General features: G+C 38.7%; 1 protein-coding gene across 7 annotated transcripts in view; it reads right to left on the reverse strand.

Annotated features, from left to right (window-relative positions):
* Positions 1–24,957, reverse strand: part of PCNX2 (pecanex 2) — a 150,328-nt gene that overhangs the window by 43,319 nt on the left and 82,052 nt on the right. For all 7 annotated transcript variants that reach the window (XM_058419568.1, XM_058419567.1, XM_058419570.1 and 4 more), the window contains 2 exons: positions 15,205–15,314; positions 10,466–10,594 (listed from right to left, as the gene is read on the reverse strand). In XM_058419568.1, the coding sequence (XP_058275551.1) occupies positions 10,466–10,594; positions 15,205–15,314 (239 nt within the window). The remainder of the gene's footprint in view (positions 1–10,465; positions 10,595–15,204; positions 15,315–24,957) is intronic.

Raw genomic sequence — 24,957 nt, forward strand, 5'->3', positions numbered from 1 at the left:
CCCCATTTACATGGACTCTCGGATAACCCACTGGTTTGTGTGGCACTGTTCATGTCATTAAAACTAATGCTTCCCTTTGCAAAAAAGTTAAAACACTTCCTATATTTTCTTTCCCAAACATACTGCCTGGAAAAAATTTCTTCTCCCAATTTAGTTTCCCAATTTCCTTAGAAAGATGGAAAAAAAGGCTGACGGGGATTAAGGCAGTCTGGAGAATAAAGAGAGTATATCGAGAATCAGGTAAATTGAGGAAAATAAATAAATCATTGCTGATTTGATGCTAAATAAATCATTATTTCCAGATCAAAATAAAATTCCAGCTGTTCTACCTGCCCTGCTGCTGCTGAGTTTTCCCACAAAACACAAATTCAAGATTTCCAGGATTCCTGCTGAGTAGAAGAGGATCTCTACTTTGAAAGAGAACAAAACAAAGAAAAGCAGTTCCCTCTGGGAGATGCAGAGATGCCTTTCTAGGGTTGATCCAAAGTTTTTCTTTGTCTGTGTCCAATGAATTTTAATCCACTCTTCGATGACATCTAACAGGCAAATTTGAAAGGGAGAAACTTTACTGTGCTGCAGCCCTATGATTATTCATGGGAATCTGGAAAAAAAAAAATCTTCAGTATTTTCATGTGAATGCCCAATGCTGCTGGCTCTATAAACAAAGGCTTAGCATTAAAAACACAGTAGCAGTTGTCTACAATGTGAGGGAAGAGGAGAATGACATTGCAGAATAAGCAGGCACCTATCAATATTTGAAGGACACCAGAGGTAAAAACAATGGTATTAAGGGGAAGGATACTGAAGTAGTAAATCTATTTCATCTAAAAGACAGAGTGATTTGGTGTGGTTTTAACAGCAAGGGCTGACAGCCCCTTTGTGCATGACCCTGCCCAGGTCTTTTGGGCACCTGCATGGAAGATACGACTTGGGTTTAATTCTCATTAAGAAAGAAGGATTTCTTAAAAATGAAAGCAATTACTCCTTCCTGATCACTCACTCTGATTTTTATTTTTTATGCTTTCTTCCTCCTCTCCTTCCCTGACTGGGCCATCATTTCATCTAACAACAATAAAAAGTGGTTTTAATTGCACACTAGGAAACTGAGGGAGGGCTAAAGTGTAAAAATTCACAGTTGTTAAAGACAGCACTGCTGAAGCATCCGTTTAAAACATAGAAAGGTCTTATTATCAATAACGCTTCCTGTTCTTAGAGTTTTTTTACTTTCTTAGAAAGGTTTTTATAACTGATTTTGAGGCCTCTTGGGTTTGTTTGGGCTTTTATTTTTGTGGGGGGTTTTTTTGTTGTTTTTTTTTTTTTTAATGTTCTGAACGTTTTGGTTTGGTTTTTTGTTGCTGTTGTTTGTCTAAGTGAGTGTTAAAACCAGAGTCATCTGCTGAGATGACTCAGCATGTTTATTTGGCATATTCAAACACTTGTTTGAAAGTTTCTGTACTTCTGCAGCAAGGGGGATGAAAATGCAAGGTGTGAACTCAAGAACAAAAGCTGAGTGCCCAAACATAGGTTAAACAGCTCACCTTAGTGCTCTGACATTTAAGGTTTAGCTGGGGAATTCACCTCTTATTTGTAAGCCAGGTGATTTAAGCATCTGTGTACTTTAAAATACTCACTAATGCTTTACTAAAATGTCATCAATACTCCTGCTTTTGTCTTATTTAATTTCTTTCTCCTTGTCTGAGTATGCTTTTTCTTTTAAAAGACATTTAATTACTGTCTTCAGATTATTTTTTACTACACAACTGAAGAAGTTTTGTAAGTGGAAAGATTATACAACTGCACAGAAAAATGTTTCTGTGTGCACTCTTGAGGATGCAAAAATGGTCAGGATCCTGATGTTGCTCTAAGGATGAGGCTTAGCACAGGACTGCTTCACAGCTGGACCTCACTGTCTGCAGTTGAAAGAAGTGCTTTTAATTTAAAAGCAAATGTGTTAGTGACATTCCATAAAAACAGGTATCTGAAATAGCATATGTGAGCATTATTCTTCTGTTGTTCCCATCATGAACCAACAGGAACATTATAGAAATGGTACTACATTGTGCCCAGCCCTGGGCAAAGAGCTCCACAGGACTGATTCACCTGGGCTCTGCACTGATGGGCCTGTGAGTGAAGCAGCAAAAGCCTGAGAAACTGCAAGGAGCTGGAGAGTGGAAAGGAGGTGATGAGAAATATCCTGGTGAAGTTTTCACCAAAGAGAGTGAGAACAGGCAGGGGGGGAAAAAAAACCAAAAACAAATGTCAGGAGCTGCTTCAGCAAATGAGGCCAAGATGTTTTTCTCCTTTACTCCACACAAAGAGAAACATTGTTTAAACATCATAAGAGAAGGAAAGGATAACAAGGGATTTCACAATTCATTCTTGATATTCTTTACTGATGGTAACAGTGTTCTCATGCTTTTTCAGTGTGCAATATTAAAATACCATATCTTTAAGATCTTTTAATTCTCACTTTCAGACTCAATGTGACTGCTTAATAAAGACTAAGACAAAGACCGGTGTTCCAAAGAAAGCCTGTATCAGAAATACTAGTTTATTTCACTACAGGGTTTTCCATATCCATATTTCTCACCAAAAGATGAAAAGAGGCAAAACAGAAGCTAACCAAGCCATTCCAATGCTGCATCAGTGACACTACACTGAAGAAAAAAAAAAAAAAATCTTACTGCTACTCTGCAGTTGTACCAAATCCAACCTAAAAGAGGGATAACTTTCAATACCTCTGGGTATTTTTATTGCAAGGACTGTTGAGAATGTTAATAATTTACAGCATTCATCTTGGTATCCTCTACAGTACTCTTCAGACTGAAAACACCTCTGATATTTTGAGAGCAAACACTGCTAGTCAAAGGACTTGAAAGAAAGAAAAGAAAAAAACCAAAGCACTAGCTTTCATCCAATATTTACCTAGTCCCAACTAGCACAAAGTTTCAGAGGCAATTCTCAGTGGCAAAGGTGACACAATTCTGCATTTTGCACAAGCCCCAAGGCAACCTGGGTCCAGTGCATACCTTTGTACATCAGGAGACAAGCAGGACCCGAGCATGCTGTAGCATGAACTGTTCCCTGCCGCTATCTGTGCACAGCACGTCTTATCACCTCGGTTAGAATGGTTACACTTGCTGAACATCCCCTCCTGGATCTTAGCTTTACCAGTTTTCACATCTTGACAGAATTGGCTTGAAATAAGCATTTTCGTGAATGTAAGGTTTAAGTTTAGTATTCAGAACCTCAGCTTGCCCCTAAATGTTTGATTCAGTTAAATCCAACACAGGATGTGATCTACATTATCCAAGTGAATGTATGAACACTTGCTGAGAACACTTATTCTTATGGAAATTCAGAAAACCCATTTCAAGGGGTTTCCAATGTTTGACATGACAGAAATTTCATGAGTTAACTCGATCTCATTAGATTTACATAATTTGGAAGCTAATGATTAGATGAACAGCATTATAAACCTTAAGTGCCACTGTATATCCACATACACCCTTAAAACACTACATGTGCCCCATTTCTGATGGGAGCTCATTATTGTCTATTATGTGCTGTTGCTGCCTTCCTTTCTGAATATATATATTTAAAAGCCCTCCTCTATCATGCTCTTGATTTCCTCTTTTTTGTGGGTCTGAGTTCCTTATTACCCATGTCTGTTTGATTACCCCCTCAGATATTTCATTGCTTGCCTTTTCCTTTCTGCCCACCCACCCCTTTCCCTTTATGCCACTTACGGTTTTGATCTCTACTTGTGATCCTCCTGATCTCAGCATGCATTCCCTTACTGATGTCTCCCTTCTGTCTTTACTCTGTCCTCTTAGAATGATTCAGTGAATTGGAGTTGTAAACGCATCTTTAACTCGGCAGGGAACTACAGAGCACTGAATCAGAATACATTCCCAATTAATTATCACACATATGGCTCCTAGTCAATTAGCCTCAATTTGTTTTATTGACTGCCAGGGGCAAAAATCTGAGATGTTACCAGTTAAAGAAATACTGCCAAACAGTTAAACTACATCTTTGAATTTTGTATGGCCTCCCTTGAGTGTGAAACTCCAGGCAACTCAGAAAACCCTTATTTTAATACCAAATCTACTTGGTTAAAGGTGCCTGGTTTTCCTTGTCCATCCTTTCTCACGTTTTCCCAGTTCAGTGTGACGCCACACGTGGAGCCAAGTGATGAGGTGAGGACTGAGTTGGAGAGGAAGCGTGCACAACTCCATGCTACAGCAGGTAGCCAAAGGGGCACACGTGGTCACACTTCTTTTAGCCTGGGGCTGTACCTGAAGCAACAGCCCCCACACCACTTTATCACTCTGCAAAGCACTCGGCTGAAAGGAATTAAAGACTCCCAAACCAGGTAAGTGTTGCAGGTAAACATCCCTGGGCAGTACTGGTGCCATGCAAGATAGAGAGTGGTTACACACTACAGCAGGGAGCAGACAGGGAAGGGTCTTGAGAAGATAGTCAGATGAATAAGTCTAATGAGTAACATGCAATTTCAGAGAGCTCATGAAGAACTAAGGCTGAAGTACACACAAAGATGTTCTTTGTTCTTCAAACATTTTGGTTTTCTGCATTCTCTCCTCCTGTGCCAGAACCATGGCCACAAATGGCCCTGGAGAACAGGTCATGACTTCCCAAAGACCAGCTTATATTCATAGTTTAAAGAGAGGAGCATGTTTTTCCAAAAAAACCCCATTCACCTCTATTGGGAGATCTGCCAATCTTAAGAGAAGAGAAGCAAAGGAAAAATGGCAACAGCTTACTAATACTTCATCTTTTGCACTGCTGCCAGCCAGGGACTGCCACTTACAACTACATCAATGCTGTCTATACTCAAGGATACCAAGTCAGGCCTAAGCATCCCGCAGTACAGGCTGCAGTATACCAGTACAGGCTGGATTCCCACAGATCTAGGCGCCTTTGAAATTTCCAGAAAGACTTTCACCAAATTCTTCATGATCTGTAAACAGGATTGGTAAACCCTTCTGATTTGGAGGTAACACCCCAAAATTAAGGCAAAAAACCATTCATTTGTTGTTCCTATTTGTTTTGACTTGTAAATCCCATGAACTAATAAGCACCCTTTTTAGGTTTCTCTGCATGCTGATACTTATTTATACTATTTATACTATTTTGAAGAGTTGTAGATTAACTCAACTCTCAATAATAGCCTGGAGGAGCCTTCAGGCCAATTCAGTGAAGATCTCTCTTAGAAGAACAACAGTCACCAACGGGACCAGCATTCATCAATGAGTAATAGCTGTGAAAAAAGGCACCAGAACCTCAGTTCATTTTAGAGCAAGCAGAAATACAGTGCTTCTTTTTGGTCAGTTCATAAAAACAGAATAGAAATAGAGGCAGCCAGAGAGAAATACAGATTCGCAGAGAAATCAGTTTGGAAGAAACTAAAATAATTGCAATCAACAGTAAAACTCAAGGCTACAATGTGGCTTTCAGGCCAGGTACCTGGGAATATTCAAAAAAGTTTGAACCCTAAGTAAGGCAGTGACAGCAGCTAGAACATAACATATGAGATGATATTCGACAAAAGAAGTCAAACACTATCTGCTATCATTTAGGGGGGGGAAGGGGAAAAAATGTTGAAGTTATGCTATTCAGTATAAATCAAAGTCCAAGCCATTACTGAACTATAAACATCTGCTGCAGTTGTTCCTCTGTAAGCACCACTACTATGGAGGTCTAAAGACATACAAAAAATCAAACAACACAGCAAGAAAAAGACTAAGAAAAAAAGAAATCCAGTCCTAAAAAGAACAACTTGAAAGGTCTGAGTGTGCAGATCCCGAACAAGGGCCATGGAGAGTTATGGGTGAATGACATTTTGTGTTTGGAGCTGGGGTTTTAACAGCTGCAACAGATGAGCAGGCTCACAGGGAATCCAGAGGCATCAGCATGTGTTAAAAATAAGGATTTAGAAGTGGAAGGCCTGCTATTTTATGGGGGAAAAGAGAGGGAGCAGACAGGTACTTTTCACAGCTCCTTTTCCCACACATCTGCATAATGTGGGGTCAACCAGAATTATGTGTACACTGGGAAAACTCTTCCCATTCCACCTGCAGGCTGTCTGCAATGGGCAGGTTAAGTGAGCTGGCAGGAGAAAAGAAGAAAAAGCCATCTGCACTACATCTGAAGCAGGGCAGGTTTTCCTCGCCCTCCATTCCCAGCTGTATTAACCCTACAGGTGGTTATTTTCCAGACCACAATGACTGGAACAATAACACAGTGATACACTTCTTAAAAAGATGGAGAAAAGAAAGGCTTGCTCACATAGTCCCAAACATAGAGAGGCATCCTGTAATGTCAGTCTGAGATAACTGGGAATTTAATCACAGCCCCTTTAGAGACACCTAATTAATTCAGTTATGCCACACTGTAATTCATTCAAGGCGCTTCAAAGCAAATGCAAGCTGTGTCTTACCCAAAAATAAGCCCCGAAACAGAAGAATAGAAACAGGAAGGTGCAGGAGAGACAAGCAGCTTGTAAACAGTGAAACCTCTAGATTCCTGGTGGCAGTTTGCTGTTTGTGGGGACCAGTCACAGCTGCAGCAGAGAACAAACGGGCTGTTCCACGTGATCCAGCTCCTCCCTAGACCCACTGGGGAATAAAAGTAAACTTCCTACTCTGTCCTGTCATTGTCATATCCAAGATACAAAGGAAGATAAAAGAGGAAGGGAGGAGAAGGACAGAGTCAGGCTGCAGTGTGACAAAGTATTCAAGAAAAAAAAAAGGCAAAAACCAAAGGAATTGAACAATAGCATTTGGACAAACACTTTATGCTTTAAAGCGCCTATACATTAAACAAGATTTACTGCTATTTCCTTTTCTATCTCTGACATCTACAGCCTAATCATTCCAACAGCTGTGAAAATAGGGACTGAAAGAGCAGCTTCAAACTGGGAAGCAGGACCCAGTCCAACGGCTGGACAAAACCAGTGTCATAGCAAATTTTCCATTGTAAAAAAATGAACCCAAAAATAACAGAGAGAGAGAAAGAAAAATTCTCATAGCTGAACTGCCACAAGGTAACCAGCTCATGAGCAGCAGCCCAGCTTCTCATTTTACACCCCTCTCTCTTCAACAACAAAGGCAGCAAAAGTGCGATTGCAAGAGTTCTTCTTTCCCATTCACCTTCCTTAATACCTTATTTTTTCTTCTTCTTAATCACCCTTCCTTTCCCTCTCTGAAGGATCCCTGACCTCAGTGATGTATTGGTGTAGTAGACTCTGCCTGCAGTGAGTACCAAAGGGCACAGTAAAAATAAACAGCATCTGCTGACTGCAGGGAAGAACACCCATGCTCCGTGCACACACCACAAGAGCCCAAACAGGAACAGCATGAGTCCTGAATTTTGAAAAGCCTGTTAGGAATTTCACAGTTTGCTTACTATCAAAATGAATCCCTTTTTCTATTTTTACCCACTTGAGTCCTTCAGCTGCTTGAAAAAACAAACAAGCCGCCATTTTAATTCTCTGAGATTTTCAGCTCCAGCTTACATCATCTAGAATGGCAGAAGCTCAGTCAGAGAAACCTGAGGATTCAAACTCCTCTTCAGCCAACAGAAAAAGTGGGGCTAAAAGAAACCTGGAAACACAAGATACATGTGTGTGCACTTAGAAAACACCAGGTAGGGACAACCAAACCAACACTTTGAGGAACAGCTGGATCAGCTGCTCAGCGCTCAGACTACTGGCCTAATAGCCCCATTCTGTTAATAAACATGGTGCTCTGTACTTGCTACAGTTCCAAGTTTCAACTTTGGGTTCACTCTACCAAAAACGAACTGTATTTTCTTTTCCTCATCTAAGTTCATGCTGTTGGCCCAAACAAGATGCAAAAATAATCCTTCCTTAGGTGAAACAACAATGAAGTTTGCTTGACAACAGAAAAGTGTGCAAATACTGATTACAATCAGTACAGAAACTACAATCTAAGAAAGCAATCTAATTTATGACATGAAAGAAAAACTATTTTGATACTTGACTGCTTGTCAAAGTTGTTTGCATTTATTCCAATTAAGAGGTTAAATTATTAAAAAAAATAACCCTGGAACTGATAATATCTAACTTCATGTAAGTGTAAATGAATTATTTGTAGCTAATATGTGATAATTTAACATAGTCATTAATACAGCAAAGAAGTGTTTGAAAACAAGTAAGCTTGTGAAACAGGCAGAAAAAAACCCCTATAAGTACATTGAAGGTGGCTTACCCCTGGGCAAAGTTCCTGTCAATAAGCAGTGAGTATGGAAACAGCAAAAATAAAAGTCTCCAAGAGCTTCTGCTTTGTACAAACTCATCTCAGACAACACTGCAGTGAACCTGTGTCTTTCCACTAATACCCTGAGCTGAACTTGGGGAAATGGTCAATGCACTCCAAAAAAGAAATCTATACAGCAACTTCTCCATCTGTATGCTCTGTTTTGTCTTACATAACCTTAAAACTCAGTGCACATCTGGCTGTAAGGAACTGCAGCCCAAAGACGGGCAGATGTGCAGGAGCCAGAACAACTTTCCATTCCAGCTCAAGTTCCTGATCCTAACTCCACATCTCAAAAAGAAAGAAATCATACTATCTCTTTGAATTTTTACATGTTGAATGGTCAACATTCAAAGCAGTAAGGCAAGGCCCAGTCAGTTAATTCAATTATTTTAAATATTTTATAGAAAATTTCCTTATTCTTAATACAAAATTACTCCCCTTCGTTGCCTTTTTTCTGTCTTTTTACAGTGTCCTTTTGATAAACTAGGAGTTTTTCAGTCCAGCTCTCACTCATTCTGGTTAGTTCCTCATGTGAAATGGAAGTAAGGCAAAGGAGAACCAGAAGTACTAGTGACGAACACAAATTTAGGAGTCCTTCCAAGTACATATTCTGAGATGCCACAGGTTGGGCAAAGACTTATTTCACTTTGATGATAACCTGAACCTTCAATAAGGCTGTTTTCTACTTCTGAAAGGTTTTCAAGAGGCAAGGTTGTGGTTTTTGGTTTAAGTGAGGTCATAGAAGATACAGTAGAATTTCTAACAAGCAACAAAGCACAATTTTTTACAAAGAGTAACATAAGCCTTCTGGTTGAAGATGAAGTTGTAGTTACTGTTTATTTTGAAAGGACAAGCAGTGGTTGGATTAAAGTACTAAAAGGGTTTGGTTTTCTGCACTTGAGGTTTTACAGTTTATGGATAAAATAATTACCTTGCTTAGCAAAACTATTAGCATCAAGTTCTTCACTTCCCTTAGTGGGAATCACAGATGGTCACTACTGATGAAAACAAGTCACACATACACCCTTGTTAAAGTATTAAGTATCAACCATTTTTTGATATTTCCTGTGAAAATCTCCTGCTCATTTTGTATCAAAAGATTAGACAAACCAAAAGCAAATATAAATGACCCCCTCTATTTCCCCTGACAATAACCTAAAGACTTGAAACTAACCTAACTATATGGCAGTGATGTGCCTTCAACAGAGGCTGGTTCTCTAATTGGTACCTAGAAAGAGAACTGCATGCCTTCAAAATACTCTGAAGTAAAATGCAGCAGATGGTAAAATCCTCACTTCCTACTTAATATTGTTCAAAGTTTCTGTCCAAAAATGTATAGCTGTCTGTGGGATTAGTGGTAGCTTCTTGTCCTCCACTCCCTTGAAAGAACTAAACTGTTGACCCAGCAAAAAAATGTAAGATATTTTTCTTAAAATCTAGTCCCAGTGTACAAAATTCAGCTCCCCTCAAGAGGTTTCCACAAATCTCATTACTTCAGACACAAATACAAAGCCTCTTTATACAACTTGGCTTTGTCTGACTAATTTATTTATAGATGAATACATATTCACTCACCGACACAAGTCAAAATGCAACAAAATAAAACTCTTCAAACTAAGATACACCAGCAGCACCAACACATGAGGTGTGGTAAGGGTACAGACCTTCTCCCTGGTGAGGCCAAGCCCTGGCCAATGCAATTTCCCCTTTGTGCCTCATATCACAGTTCTGCAGCTGCAGTTACCTGCGGCATCCCACACGGTAGCATTTAATCCTCCTACTTAGTATAAAATGTATTTATGCAGCCTGACTGCTAGTGCCAAAGGCTTCACAGAATTAGTTGCTAGTACTAGCTAGCAAGACAAAAAAGGCTGACAACTGGGAGTTTTACTGCTTTTTTTCTTTTTCACAGCTTCCTTACTGTGCGTTTGTACAACAAATGCACCACGATGCCTCATCTGTAACATACGGATAATTGCTTTTTTCAGAAATAGCCAAATAACCAGGGAAAAGTAAAACACCAGAAACAAGATTCAAAGATTAACCTCTCATGCTCTAATTTAAGGATTACTTTGGAAACAAAAACACCACCAGAAATGAAACTAATGAGAGCAAAACCTTTACAAATAACAAGGACGGAAATTTTTGAATAGTCTTACTTGTAGTTTTTCTCCCAGAACTTGATTGGTCGTGCATATGACGCGATGAAGATGACACTACCCAGAAATGGACTCAGCGGTGTAGAAAAGACTGAAGTGGCCAGAGTTTGGAAAAAAAGCATAGCAGAGTCTGAAAACTGCAAGTTAAGGTAACATGGAAAGGGAGGAAGGCAGGCAGTGCCAAATATCACCCACTACCAGCATGCAATAGGTGGCTCTTCAATGCTACGGTTTTATTATCGGGGCGACCCTGTTTAATCTCTGCCCAAGGACAAATGCCAGGCATAGGCAGTGCAGCAAACACCCTTTTCCAGCTACCTAAGTTACCTTCTGTAGCATAGAAGTGCCTTTCCAGTCTGACAGAGTTTAAAACACACACACATGAGGAAAAAAAACAATCTCTTGGAAATTATTTGTTCTCCATACTGGAGCCTTGCTTTCACCGTCTCCAGTGTTCCATTCTGTGAGTTTCTGCTTGTTTTGGAATGACCTGGTATGTGGAGAAACCATGCCTCTATTCTCCAACCTACTGGTTCAAAGTCATGCTTTCACATTGATTTCTACTGAGAACTTACTATTCCACGCTAACCAAAAGCTAAAAAGTGTTCAGCATTTCATACTTTTTGAAATATGTAACAAATGAGAAGGTGAGGACTGGGGAATAGTAAGTATCACACATAACCATCATAATGAATGCCTGAACCCACAGTTTCCTTTAAATGTAAAGTCGTATTTCAGGCTGCTGGAAAGCAGGTTAAGAGATGGATAAGCATACAGAAAAATATCCAAGTTAAAAGGAACATAATTAAATAAATGCAACCAATAAAATATTAGGCCTAAATTCTTCATTAATTCATACCATATTAATGAAATTTAAGGAAAAAAACTTTTAAACTGGCATAAGAGTCCAGTTGTCATTCCTTACACCTCTCATGGGAGGGAGATGCAAAGTAAAGAAGCCATGAACTAAAGGAATGACTATCAATGGACAGTGATCAAGCACGTCACAAACTAAATTTCAAGTAAAATCACCCCATAACCAGAATGTTTTAAGCTTACCCTCTTACAGCAATATACTGTACACGTGTCCCACAATCCCTGAGCCTTCACAAAAAACCCATTTTAACAAAAGTATCAACATCATTCTTGGTACAGCATTTCCACAAACCTGCTAGCTAGCCATGCTTTCAAAGCCATTTGCAAAATGTAGAAACAAATATTTGCCAAAAGATACTTTTCACATCTCTCAACCTTACTAAAAGACAGTGGTCTGGAACGGTGTCTTTATGCATTAGAGAGACAGAAAAATGAGTTGCCCTGAGAGTCTAAAGTTTAAAAAAGTGACAGAGAGCACAGAGCAGAAAGCAAGTGCATCAAAAAAGTTAAACTGTCACATTACAGTGCAGTCATAACCAAGTGCTGGCTGTGAAAGATGAACAAGTATTTACAAGTGTCAGATAAGGGAAGCAGGCATGGGAGCTGAAGAGAGGAAAGAAGAACAAAGAGGACAGATAAGGGGAGCAAACCAAGTTTTTTGAAGTCATGAGCTAGGACATTTTGCACACCACTGTGAACTGTTTGCGTCTTAAACATAGACAGTAGCAACGGGGGTTTTTTTCCTCAAAAGGCATAATGCTCTACTAAACAGACAGTAAAAGACATTCATTTGATTTGTGAAAAGTGATTTTAACTGGTTCATATCTGTAAGCATTTCATGAGAGCAAGTAACAGCATCTGACTCTCTTATGTATATCTAACACGTGCAGTGGGCAATTATCAGTCACAGGGGTACTTTTATTTGAGGATATCCAGTTTGTTTGTATTAGGTCATAATTTATTTACTTTAAATACTAATGCTTTAATTATGTCTAAGTAAAAAAGGAAGTGCTAAAAACTTACAGGCATACTTTCTAACACTATGAGGCAAGCCAGGTTTCCTTTGTTAGGCTACACTGTCTAGATGCAGAACTTGTTTCTTTGTGAATAATGGATTTTCTTTCTAATGTGGCCAAAATCAAATTTTGAGAACAAAAACCTCAAAGCTAAAAACTCTTCAACATTAAATAAAACATTGCCTTTGAGGATTAATTCTCACAATTTAAAAATCTGTTTAAATTCAAAACAGCTTCAAAACAAGTGAAAGACTGACATTTTGAAAATCTTCCTTCCCCTTCTTTTAACACAAAACTACACAGTAAGGCCAGCTCAAATCCTTTATTTCTCAAAACCCAAATTTTTGCTTCCAATTACTACAGGCCCCTTCCAGGAACAAAATCAGCATGGGAAAACTGACTGTCGCAGTGCAACAGGGCTCTGAACAGTGTCACAGGGCTCTGTTTTCTCAAGCTAACCTGAAACAACCAAAGCAGAAACTTTCCTAAACAGAATAATCTCAACTACAAACTATTTTGTTGTTGTTGTTGTTCAATTTCACTCTTCTTTTTTTAGGTAAAATCTGCCTTTGAACTACAAACTACACTACTGACTTTCTCAGCCTGCTGATATTTATAAAGGCATAACCTTGTCTTACACACTTAAATGGTAGGAAATGAAGTTGCAGATCTATCCTCAAGTCTGAAGCCCATTCCTCTTCCTGGTCTTTTAGGATTAAGAGGGATTTTGAAGGCTCACCTAGTCATCTAGCAGCCACAAGCAGGATCAGCTAAACCTATATGACTTCTGATAGACATTCACCTGAATTCCTGAAGATTTCTAATGGTGGAGACTCTACGACCTCCACCAGGCAAAGCTCCATACGTGCGTCCTTCATGCCCTGCACGCTGCCCTCAAAGGCATTAAAGTATGCTAAACTACTCATATCACTGAGCTCTGCAGCAAAGTTCACCCAGGCACTTAGAAATTTTAAAATTTACATCCTGTTTGCAGAACTGATTGAAGTAATTAGGAGCCACAAATAATTAACTCTGTAAAGAAATGGCAGGTTTAGTACCTCTGTAAACTGCAACACAAATTCATCATTACTGTTTGCAGGGTTACGATAACAACAAATAAAATTACTGTGCAAAGAGGCAGAGTTATTGCTGTTGTGGGAATATTAACTTCAGCATTTAACCAGTATCTTAATTGCAGCAGTGCCTTAGAAGACAGATTTGCATTTAAAAAGCATACTATAAATATAAATAATAAAAAGCTAGGCTAGATTACTTTAGCAATAACTCTGTAAACAAACAAAACACTGGTTTAACTACTCTCTACTTTGAAAAATTTAATTGGTAATTTTATCAAGAGCAAAGTTACCACTGCAGAAAATATTTGTGACCACAAGGAAACTTGCTGAAATATCATACTAGTTCTTCAATGTTTTGCTAAATAAATTCATATGCACTTCCCCAGCAGAAATGAAAATATCTTTTTGTTGTGAAATTCTGGAAGGATTTGCTACAAATAACCTAAAACTCTTAGGACAGATCACTGCTTTTATAATGCTTTCCTGCTATAAGAAGACAATCTAAAACTTTCCCTCTGGGAGTTATTCTGTGTGTACTTCCTTCTCTCCGAGGCTTCCATTTATTCTTCCCATCTAGAAACATAAGCATTGTTACTCAACATTGCTTATGTTTCGCAGCAAAGAGCAGGCGGAAGAAATCACTCAAGAGAAAAGAAAACAAGACAAAACAGCCCTGTGGGATGAAAGGGACCAAGACTTAAGAGCATATATCTAACAAACAGTACGAAGTAAACTCGTCAGTAGGTCTGAACTAAAACAGCTTTGTCAACTCTTCTTCCACAACTTTAGTTAGCGGTGAAGGAAGAAATTGTAAGTTTGTATTTGGCAATGCCTTAGATGTCAATAAAGCTTAATCTAGGCAGTTAAAATGTTTTTGGTTGGGGGTTTTCAAACACGTTTCTAACTGAATTTGAATTTAAATTGAATAAGTTTTGTTCTAGAAATTCAATGTACATTTTTTAGCCCTACAGACAGGTCATTTGAAGGTCATTGAACTCCACGTTTTACTCCCCATGTCCACAAACCTGGAGACAATCCTGGAACAGGCATCAAAACAGACTGCTTCTGAAAGACTGCTTTGGTGCTGATGAATATATATTGTTACTCATAAAACAGAGTGGAAAGGTTAAAAAGAAGAATGTTTCTCAGCACCCCAATGAAAAAATTTACATTAAAATGTAAAAATCTGTCTGCTTCTGAAATTGAAAAAAAAAAAAAAACAAAAACAAAAAAAACCCCAAAACAGGACAGTTGCAGCAGAAATTGGCTCACTGAATTGAATTTATATCTGACATACCAACTAGAAACAACTGAGAAAGAAATTAATATTTGAGAGCTCAGTCAGCCATAAGCCCAGCAATATGTCTGTCACAACATTTCCTTCTGGATGCATCAAAACTCAGTGCTGAGGACTAGGGAAGTAAGTGATCTGCAGAATGTGGCTGGGTGGGAATAAACACACCGGGCTGAGTCAGAGTTCAGTTTCCCAGTTTCAGATACCATGCAGCCAAAAAAAAAAAAAAAAAAAAAAAAAAAAAAAAAAAAAAAAAAAAACAAAAAAAAAAAACACCAAAAAAAACAAAAGAAAAAACCAAAAAACCAAACAAAACAAACAACCCCAAAAAACCCTGTGTTTCCTAGAAGATGTTCCAAGATTTTCAAATTTTAAAGTAAATTACCTCAGAATTTCAAATCTCATTCAAACACTGTAAGTAAATCACATACATGAAGAGGAACTTAAGAATAAAGAAAATCAAATTTATAAAGGATATGAGGTATTGCAAAGAGCTGGGCAAAAACATGGAACGATGACCCCCAGGCAATCTGCCAGGGAGCAATGTAAGTCATGATGAACTGCAACTTCTGCAGTAGGTCCCACAGCTGAAAAGGAAAAAAAGAAAAACATGGTCACTTTTTAGGCACTGAGATAACTTCAAAACTAGTATCTGAAAGAGACACATAAAAACTGTGCCCTGGAGTAAACATGAGAAGTTATATTGTCTTATTAGCTTTCATAGGTATTAAGGTGTTACTTCAGTAAGGCATTAAAGTAAACTCTTCATTCAGAATTCAAACTTGCATTTTTGACCACCATACTCAGGTAGTTCCCAGATTACCTTTCAGAAATATGTCTGTTCTAATTAGAAGGTGGGAAAACAGGTTCTGATATTCACTGACTACCTATGACCACAAGTCAGATGGTTACAGGAGACTGCAGGGGAAAATGGATACAAATGAACGGAGAAAGTTCAATGTGTGGCTATGCACATGGAAATCAGACTTACTTCTCAAGAACACATCATTCTCATTTGTTTACTCAATGGAAGAAGCTATCACAATGCAAGCATATGCACAGCATTAATCATGAATTGTAGCTGCATTTTCAAGACCATTTTATCATAAAAATATTGTATAAATATCAGCTTTTACTGTTGTGCAGTACAAACTGAAAAACACAATGAATTTACTTTTGCTTCATGCAAAATATGCTTGGTGCTTCAACTAGCAGTTTCTGATTCCAGAATGATGTGAACTTATTCTCTGGAACACATCCCATCCCCCGTCATTTCTCTTGGCATCAGGCCAAAACAGATCTTATGTCTCATCTATTACAGAGTGGGTTCCTGACAAACTGTCAGGAAGATTTGGCCATCAATAGACATTAGTGCTCAACACACACAGAAGTTGACAGTGAAACAGGAGTATATGCAATATTTCATGCTCATATAGCAAATATATGTTGAATTTCTTGGAGTATTTTTTTTTTTTTTAATTTGAGTCAGTGAAAAACAAGACTTTGCCAACATCCTGAAAGACACTGAGACTGTATCAACACTTGTACATCAAAATGCTTCCAGGGAATGTTCTCAAGCACTGATATCATGCACATTTTTAAACTGTTAGAAAGGTGTCTGGGAAGATTTTGGTCTGGCCTAGACAACACTCTTCCAAACAACCTCCAGGAGTCTTTTTGAATGAAAACCGTCCATGGTTCATTTCCAAGTAGCAATTCCATACCTCCACCTTGCATAAAGACTGGGAGAGTTCATTAGCATGGACACAAGCTGGCCTTGGGGACAGAGCACGGTTCTGGGCACACTTCACGTACAAGTATGCTGACAGTCAGAGAGGACACACCTTCTCTGGCCAGCTCCTTTCACCCCTCCTTAAGTCACCACCCTCAAAATCCCACTTGGCCATCTGTATCCACAGCAGCAATGCACTTGCAGGATGTTTCACTGAGCTTCTCCACGGATTGCTGTAAATAATTGCATATTAAATATGAGGGAAGTAAGAATCACTTGTAGCATTGACCTGTTTTGGTCTTTGTGCTACAAAACAACCAACAAACCTTCCAGAGGAGATACAGTGATTTACACGCTTTCTTTGCATATTGCTCCTAATTTGAGTTGTGCCAAAGCAAAGTATAGATAGCACTTACTTTGCACAGATATACTATTTAAAACCACGAAAGCACTGATAAAAACAAGCTGTTACAATCTCTTTAATGCACAGCCCGATTACCCCTACTTGGTTTGAGACACTCGTATCTTGCTAGCTTTGTTTTCTGTCAAAAATACTACACGTGACTTGCAGACTGCAGCATTAAAGTAGGTAAGTAAAACTGAACTGAAACTCAAACTGACATTTATTTATTTGAATCTTATTTAGCAGGTTGTGAGGTTGCTTTGTTTTTACTTTTACATTTTCATTTATCTAAAACATCACAATAAACAGCTGGAAGATAAAATTTATCTGCAAAAGGATTTAAGTGAAAGGCTGGAAAAAGCTGACGATTTGCATTTGAAACCTCAAAAATTCAAAACTGCAGCACAACCCAGCAAAGTTCTGCCAGTTACAGACTGAAAAAACCCCAGCTGTGCTCAAAGCACAGAATTCATCAAAAGATTTTCAAATCTCAAATAAAATTCATTTGCTAGGAAACCAAATCCAGGAGGACACCCTTCTGGCTCCTTGTTCCAATACATAATTTTTAGTTGTTCTTTAAAATTTACACCTTGCAAAACTTGGCCCCCTGTTGCATCTAACAAGTCCTACTGCTTCTGCATTCGCCACTGCTTGAACTTGCTGTTGTTTCTTTCAACACTTGCCTCTCAGCTAACACTTCCACAAGACAGGCAAAGGAGCTCATTTCCATTCACAAGAACATGAAGCAAGAACGCTTTAGTGAACCTCTCTTGGTTTTTGAAAGCCTTACAACACCGCACTTAAAAGCCTGGAAATGTGTGATTTTCAAGCTACTGCTTTCATTAAGAGTTGTCAAGTGCCTCTATTACCTCTTAAATCCCGGCTTCCAGGGCATGTTCTGCAAAACGCCTTCAGGGCAATATGCCATTAGCATTTTACGTCTCTAACTATAATTGCTAAAGGTGATGTCATCTACCAACTACAACACTGAGATTTAGGAAAGGAGGACTTGGCTTTACATTTTCTCTTTTTCATTTTGCTAGAATGATCTGAGAAACTGTTTCTCCTTATCAGTTTCATCCAATTTGCAATATGCTTCCTCCTACATCTGATAGGGGAACTCACAGAGCTTTTCTCACAGAAAGAAACTGAAGCTGCTAAAAATTGCCTTTATAAATAGGGGAGGCTGAGCTATTCTCTTATTTCAACTACAACTAGCTGCATTTCAACCTTCAGTAATCTGAAGACATGAGCTAAAGAAGAAAACTTTAATATATTTTAAATTGTCAGAAACAATACAGAACGAATTAGAAAGAGAGAGAAAAGGCAAAGCCCCTCTGGAGCTGAATCTGTTGAGGAAAGTAAAAGGTGACAGAAAGGACTTCTACAAGTGTATTGACAGCAACACACACGCTGGAAAAAAAAAATCACATCGATCTGCTGATGGATGGGGCAGCGGACCTGGTGACAAAAGGCACAGGGAAGGCCAAAGTACTCAATGCCCTCCTTGCCTTGGTCTTTACTGGTGACCCTTCAAGTCAGAGGCCTCTGAGACCTGTGAGGAAGCATGGAGAAACTGAGACACCCTATATAGCAAAGGATTAGTTAGAGGCACATTAAACCAAACTAGAAAAAACCCACTTCCATCCAACCTGATGAGACACCTCAGCCCTTCTGTGGTTCTGTGAAATACATAAATTATCCCCAGCAGAGTTCTGTTTGAATGAGGGAGGGTGAGGTGTAACAGTGCTAGATACAAAGAGGGAACCTTCCCTTCTAAAGTCAAGGTGAAAAAAAATAGTCTCTGGTGAATTTTGACCCTCTTTTTATAACCATTTCTTTAAATATATATAAAAGATTCATTTTTATTTAAGACTTCTGCATCCCAGTTCAGAAAGATTTATAAAAGAATATTTGTACTAAACTTTATTAGATCTTCAATGTTTTCTAGAGTTTAATAAGCGGAAACTATTATATGTTTCTATATTATTTATAATATAAAATTATATATTGTTTAGGGGGCATAAAAGTTCTAATATTCCTAGGTATCTTTATGCACATGACAGTTTTACATAGTAAACAGTTTTAAAGTCTTTGATAAAGACTTAAAATTATCAGCATGTTCAGTGAATTTAAACCAGCACATTCCCACTACCATCAAGTTGAACTGCAGAACATGCATCCATCTTCCATGTTTATTTTATGTGGACACACATTTTTTCTTAATCATCCTTAAGTCTTCTATGAGTTCTGAAGCCCCTACAGACTTCTGGCACACCAGTAATAAACAAAGCAAAGGCAAAGACTTATCTTCCCAGGATTTTCTTCAAATCTGGTTATTCTCACTTAACCAAATTTAAGTACCAGTACAAACAAAGTTAATGGATGATGTAGTTAACATACATGAATAAAGAAAGATTTGTGGAGTCTGAAACGTCACTAAAATGGTGTCTCCTTTTCTCAGTATGATAGATCTTAATAAACTAGGCAGAGGTTAACACCTGAATGACTCAGTGTGAGATGGAGACTGTGCAGTGCTCTCAGCTTCGAGAGCAGGCAGCCCTTCTATGTGTTTGGCATCTGTTGGGATTCTGTGTGGGCAGACTTCTTGGCAACTCTGGAACTAAATAATGCATAAACATTAGCATTTTCTTGATAAGTTTGAATTTTTTCTATGTTTTAAACAAACCGTGTGTATATATATATATATACACACACATAGGCTTTAAACAAAACTACCGGTCATATACATATATATAGCAGTATGCTCTACATGCAACACAAATTGAGAATAAAAAAGTTAAGTGCAGAAAGAAGTTATCTCCCAGTTTGAACAGGTATTTCTTTATATTCCTCTTTAAATCCTGAGAACTTTAGATGATTTGAACTGAGACTCCAAGAGGAGTACTTACTTTTTCATGTTAAGCTAATTCTGATCAAGTGGAAACTCCAGCTTTTAGAATTAAATTCTAATACCTACTGGTATATTTTTATTTTCTTTTTGGTATGTCAATAAAAATTAATATACATCAAGAGGGAAAAGCTCTAAGTATGTATGTGTTTAAGGATATCAAATTAAACTTGGTGGAATAATTTTACTCTCGTTCATGGCTTTGCTTTGCAAATCATTGACTTCGGGGTTTTTATTTAATACCATTTAAAACAAACTTCACCTATGAAATCCTGCAAAACAAGATTTACTGGAAATACTAGAAGTCTTTAATGGTCATGTCTTAAGTCATTGTGACATTCTATTGGTGTATTTGGACAGCTGTACTTGAACCTACAACAAATACTTTCCAGGATGTCTTTATCTGCAAATGCTCACAGATACTTGAAGCCTTTATATTGTGGGCTTCAAAATCATTGTCTAATGCAATACATGCAAGAGGATCAAAATAGAATCAGTTCAAGTCTCTGATATCAAACCTTGGAGGAAACGAATATATTCCTCAAGCACAACATTCAGTGCTTAACACTGACACTGTACAAAAGAAGCAAGTTTTAAGCAGTCTGAGTATCAGGCCTTGAAAGCCTTACAATTGAACTTAAATGTCAACCAGATGTAAGTATGGTAAGGATTATGACAATGAGATGATGATAAATCCTAACAGCCCTGGCTCTGCTCATGGCAGATAATGCTTCTTCCTACATTGTCAGCTGATGGCAAGAGCTCAGGGAAGGAACCTGTGGCACTGCAAAAAAAGAGTCACACATATCCCAGGGTGGGCAAAAAGGACAAGATCAGAGCTCATCAGCTTAATATGAAGAGGGCCAGACAAGCAAAAGAAATCAGTGCAGCTGGGAGTGCACTCATCAACTGCACTGATTCAAGCATTTTCAGGAAAGCCTTCATAGACATGGATTCTGCTAACACTGTTTCTTCCCAGAAATTTCCTTTTTGAAAGGACTGGGCCCATGCAAACCTCATTGAACAAAGCCAAGTGAAAGGTCCTGCACCTGGGTTGGGGCAATCCCAGGCACAAATACAGGCTGCTCAGAGAATGGATAGAGAGCAGCCCTGGGGAGAAGGGCTTGTGGATGCTGGGGGATGAGAGGCTGGACATGACCCAGTCGTGTGCGCTCACAGCCAGAAACCAAACGTGTCCTGGGCTGCATCCAAAGCAGTGTGGGCAGCAGGGGAGGGAGGGGATTCTGCCCCTCTGCTCTGCTCTGATGAGATCCCACCTGGAACCCTGCATCCGACTCTGAGGCCTCCAGCACAAGAACAACATGAACCTGTCAGAGTGAGTCCAGAGGATGGCAAAGAAGACAGTCAGAGGAATGGAGTGCCTCTTCTATGAAGAAAAGGCTAAGAGAGTTGTTCAGCCTAGTTGAAGAGAAGGCTCCAGGGAGACTTTAAAGCAGCCTTCCAGTACCAAAAGGAGACCTACGAGAGAGCTGGCAAGAGGGGTTTTTTACTAAAAGAGACAAAGTATTAAGAAGAAATTCTTCACTAGGAGGGTGGTGAGGCACTGGAATGGGTTGCCCGGAGAAGCTGTGGCTGCCCCATCCATGGAAGTGTTCAAGGCCAGGCTGGATGGGGCTTTGAGCAACCTGATCTGGTGGAAGGTGTCCCTGCCCATGGAAGGGGAGTTGGAACTCAATGATATTTAAAGTCCCTGACATCCCCAGCCATTCTATCATCTTGGGGTAAAAGTAGACATAAGAAAAAGCATCAAATTTGCACTGAAGTACTCCAGGTTTCTCTTTCAGTGCCTGCATCAACACAACACAGGCCTCTATCAGCACAAACGCACATGGACACAGACCTCAGTGCATACTGCGCCAGGGAGTGGGTGTACATGTCCCTGAACTCCCAAATGTACTTGCCCCATTCTAGAGAAAACAAAAAAGCCCTACAAAAAACAAAAACCAAACCCACCAAAAAAAAGAGAGGAAATGTAATTTGGAAATAGTGTAATGAATGAAGTCTGACGAAGAGGTCAGTGACAGTAGGCTGAATGAAAAATCAATTAAACAATTTCTCCAATATTAAGAGGAAGCATGAACTGTACAGTGCCTAAAAGAGCTAAGGAGCCTATGGAAAATACCACTGGGATTATCCTGTCAAATATCAGATGTAGCCTTGGGTATTTTACTCAGCAGAAAGTATCTTAAAAGGGTTTGTATGCCAGATATCAAAAGCTGAGCAAACAGCTGTGAGCCAAGAGGGTACAGATGATTAAGACATTGGATTTCTGTATGCACAAATGGCAAGGAATGGATTAAAATATGAATTAACGACTTGGAGCCAGAAGCTTTGAAGTGAAACATCAGATTCAGAGAAGGATGAAAAATCAGAAGAGGAAAAGAAAAAGAGTGAGGCTTTTGACTTATAAGTAGCACCTAAATCAATGAGACATGCCAACTAACCACGAGTTTTATTGCCACAAAGGCAATAAAAAGATCCAATAGGTTAATTACTTGACTTCAACAAAGCACCAAGAAGGTCAATGCACTTGGCAGCACTTTCTCATAAAATGAAGGAAAACAAGATGACACAAATAATTTCTTTCCTGTCCAAGGGACTGTCGCGGATGTTGAAAGTTAAGCCTGATCAGCACAGGTCTGCCAGGTTGCTACAAACTGGCTGCATTAGCTAGATCTACTTTGACAAAGATCATCCTTCATAAATGTGTGGTCTTGGATACTGCGTCAGAAAGAAGTATACAGAAAAAGAAAAAAATCTTTAAAAATGTGTATTCCTTATTAGCTGGAAAATGTATTCTGGGAAAGTAGAAAAAATATCAAACGGGGAAATTGTATATTTAAGTGAGCTCAGCAGGAGTAAGAGTACTTAGGCAAATAAATTCAGTGTTAATGAAGGCAAATTTAACAAGCGCTGCTTCTTTGATTATTTTGCCTTATGCATGAAGACAAATTCAGAACCCTCAGAAGACTTGATGTTAAGAAAATATAAGGTGATTTCATATTTGTATCGCTAATTAGTTCATCCACACACAGAAATTAGGAGGCCATTAGACTACCTGACATAACATATAAGAAAGTTGTAGTTCTATACATCAGAAGGTTTAATGGCACTTGGGCTTGTCATTCCCATTCAGATCCATGTGTTAGATGAGTGTGTAAGCTGGGGGTGGCTCACTCTTTAGGGCTTACAGGAAGCTGCACAAATTTGTCAAAAATCCATTCCAAAGTACAAGCATGATTTCTCAGTTTTGCTGTAGAGATGAAAGAGTTGCTGGTAAGAGCCAGTTTAGCAGCATGCTCCCAGTAGTGAAGAGACTGGCAAGAACATCCCACTTGGCTTTTGTAGTAGCCAAGAGCATACTACAGCCAGGAGGATCCACAGCCACACTACCGAGTTTTTTTACTGTCTTTGCTCCTTCAGCTCAACATCAGCTCTGCTTGAGGTTCCAAAAGCAGTTCAGGGAGATATTATGACTCCTTTCCACCAGCAAAATTTAGAGGATGCCTGTGGCACTGCATGAAATAGAAAACTACATTTTTAACAGAGCACAGCAAAAGAGCTGGGGACAAGTCTTGCCCTGAGCATCCTTGTTAACATTCAGCCAGTTCCAAACTGATTTCCCTGCTGTTTGAATGCTTTGCATTCGCTTATAATTCACACTTAAATACTGGTTCATTCTTGAGCAGCTGCTCCAGACATCCTTCAAAAGCATCTCACACATCTGCCACAGAAGGCAGTGCTGGCTACACTACTGTTTTACTTTTTGTTTTTATCACTGTTTATCACTGATTAAAACTGTTTGTTTTTATCATACTGAAGAAAAATGGATGGGATGAGCTATAACATCACTTAACCATCCATATGCTCTTCCTCTCATAGCTTTTGCACATGTTAGAGCTTTTCCTAAGTTAGATATTATGTTAGTAGACAGCAAAAGGATGGAAGAAAGGCCCGTCTTTTTATCAGTTCCAAATAAAATATTTAAACCATTTAATATTTCTTCATTTTTTTACTCTATTACAAGACAGAGTCTCAGAATTTCTCCTGGTGTTAAAAGTTTAGGAAGAAATCTCCTAAGTCCTATTATATAGTCTATCTTTTCTATGCCTATGAAGAATATATTCTCCATTTTTTTGTGGGTTTCCATTTTCACTTAATTTGAACATTCTTATTAACCCTTGCACTGACATTATCTCCTAACACATCCAGGGAGAACAACTGGCTCATTTGAAATGTTTACATGGAGTCATGTAGACCAAGACTGTCTCGATTATCTGGTTTGACTTCCTGCAGAATTTACATCAGAGCATTACACTCATGCGTTGTGAGCAACCACATACTCTTAAATCAGAATCAGCCATTCAGCTCTGATTTAAAGATTCTAGACAATAGGAGTCCTGGACAGAAGAATCCCAGGTTGTAGTCAAAGACACAACCTGGTCTTGCTACATGGAAAGTCTTAGTTTAAGATGAAGAAGTCCTGTCTCACTTGAATTGAAAGCTGAAATCATTCTCAAAAGCAAGTAAGAAAATCTTTCCTAAATGTTTATCTTGCTGCCTTCCCAAGACAATTTGAAATACAAAATAGCACACTCTGCATATGCCTAAATCAACATTTAGTGTTTTCACATTCTGTGAACTGTCAAAATGTAAGCAGCTCATCATTTTTAAAAAGAATTGAGTTAACTGTGTCACATTACTAAGACCTATGATGTTAAAAAAAAAAAAAAAAAAAAACCCTCAGGAATAAAACTGAATAGACTCTTGTTCTCTGTGTTACCTCAGTGTGGGTGTTTGGGCTAAGAGATAAAAATCTGTGAGCAGCAATTTGGACTTCCATGTCCCAGCCTTCTCAGGGAGCAGTATGCTCATTTGGAGTTTCTGAGTTGACTAAATTACATTAAATTAACAGCACAATGGGGAAAACAAGGGAAGCACAATCAATGAGCTATTTAGAACGTTATTAGCAAAGTTTTATTCCATGTAATCTGCATCAAGAGTGACTACTGCAGTTGTGAACGTCTGTTGAATTTAGATTCTTTCTTCCCCAGTGCCTGGTAGAAGAAAAAAATACTACCACCATGTTTTGAAAGCATGTAAAGCTTTTTGTGGGGTAGGCTTGCTTAAAGATTGCCATCACTATGAATAAGACATAGCACT

This window comes from Hirundo rustica, chromosome 3 (assembly GCF_015227805.2).
Source record: "Hirundo rustica isolate bHirRus1 chromosome 3, bHirRus1.pri.v3, whole genome shotgun sequence".
Classification (NCBI taxonomy): Eukaryota; Metazoa; Chordata; class Aves; order Passeriformes; family Hirundinidae; genus Hirundo; species Hirundo rustica.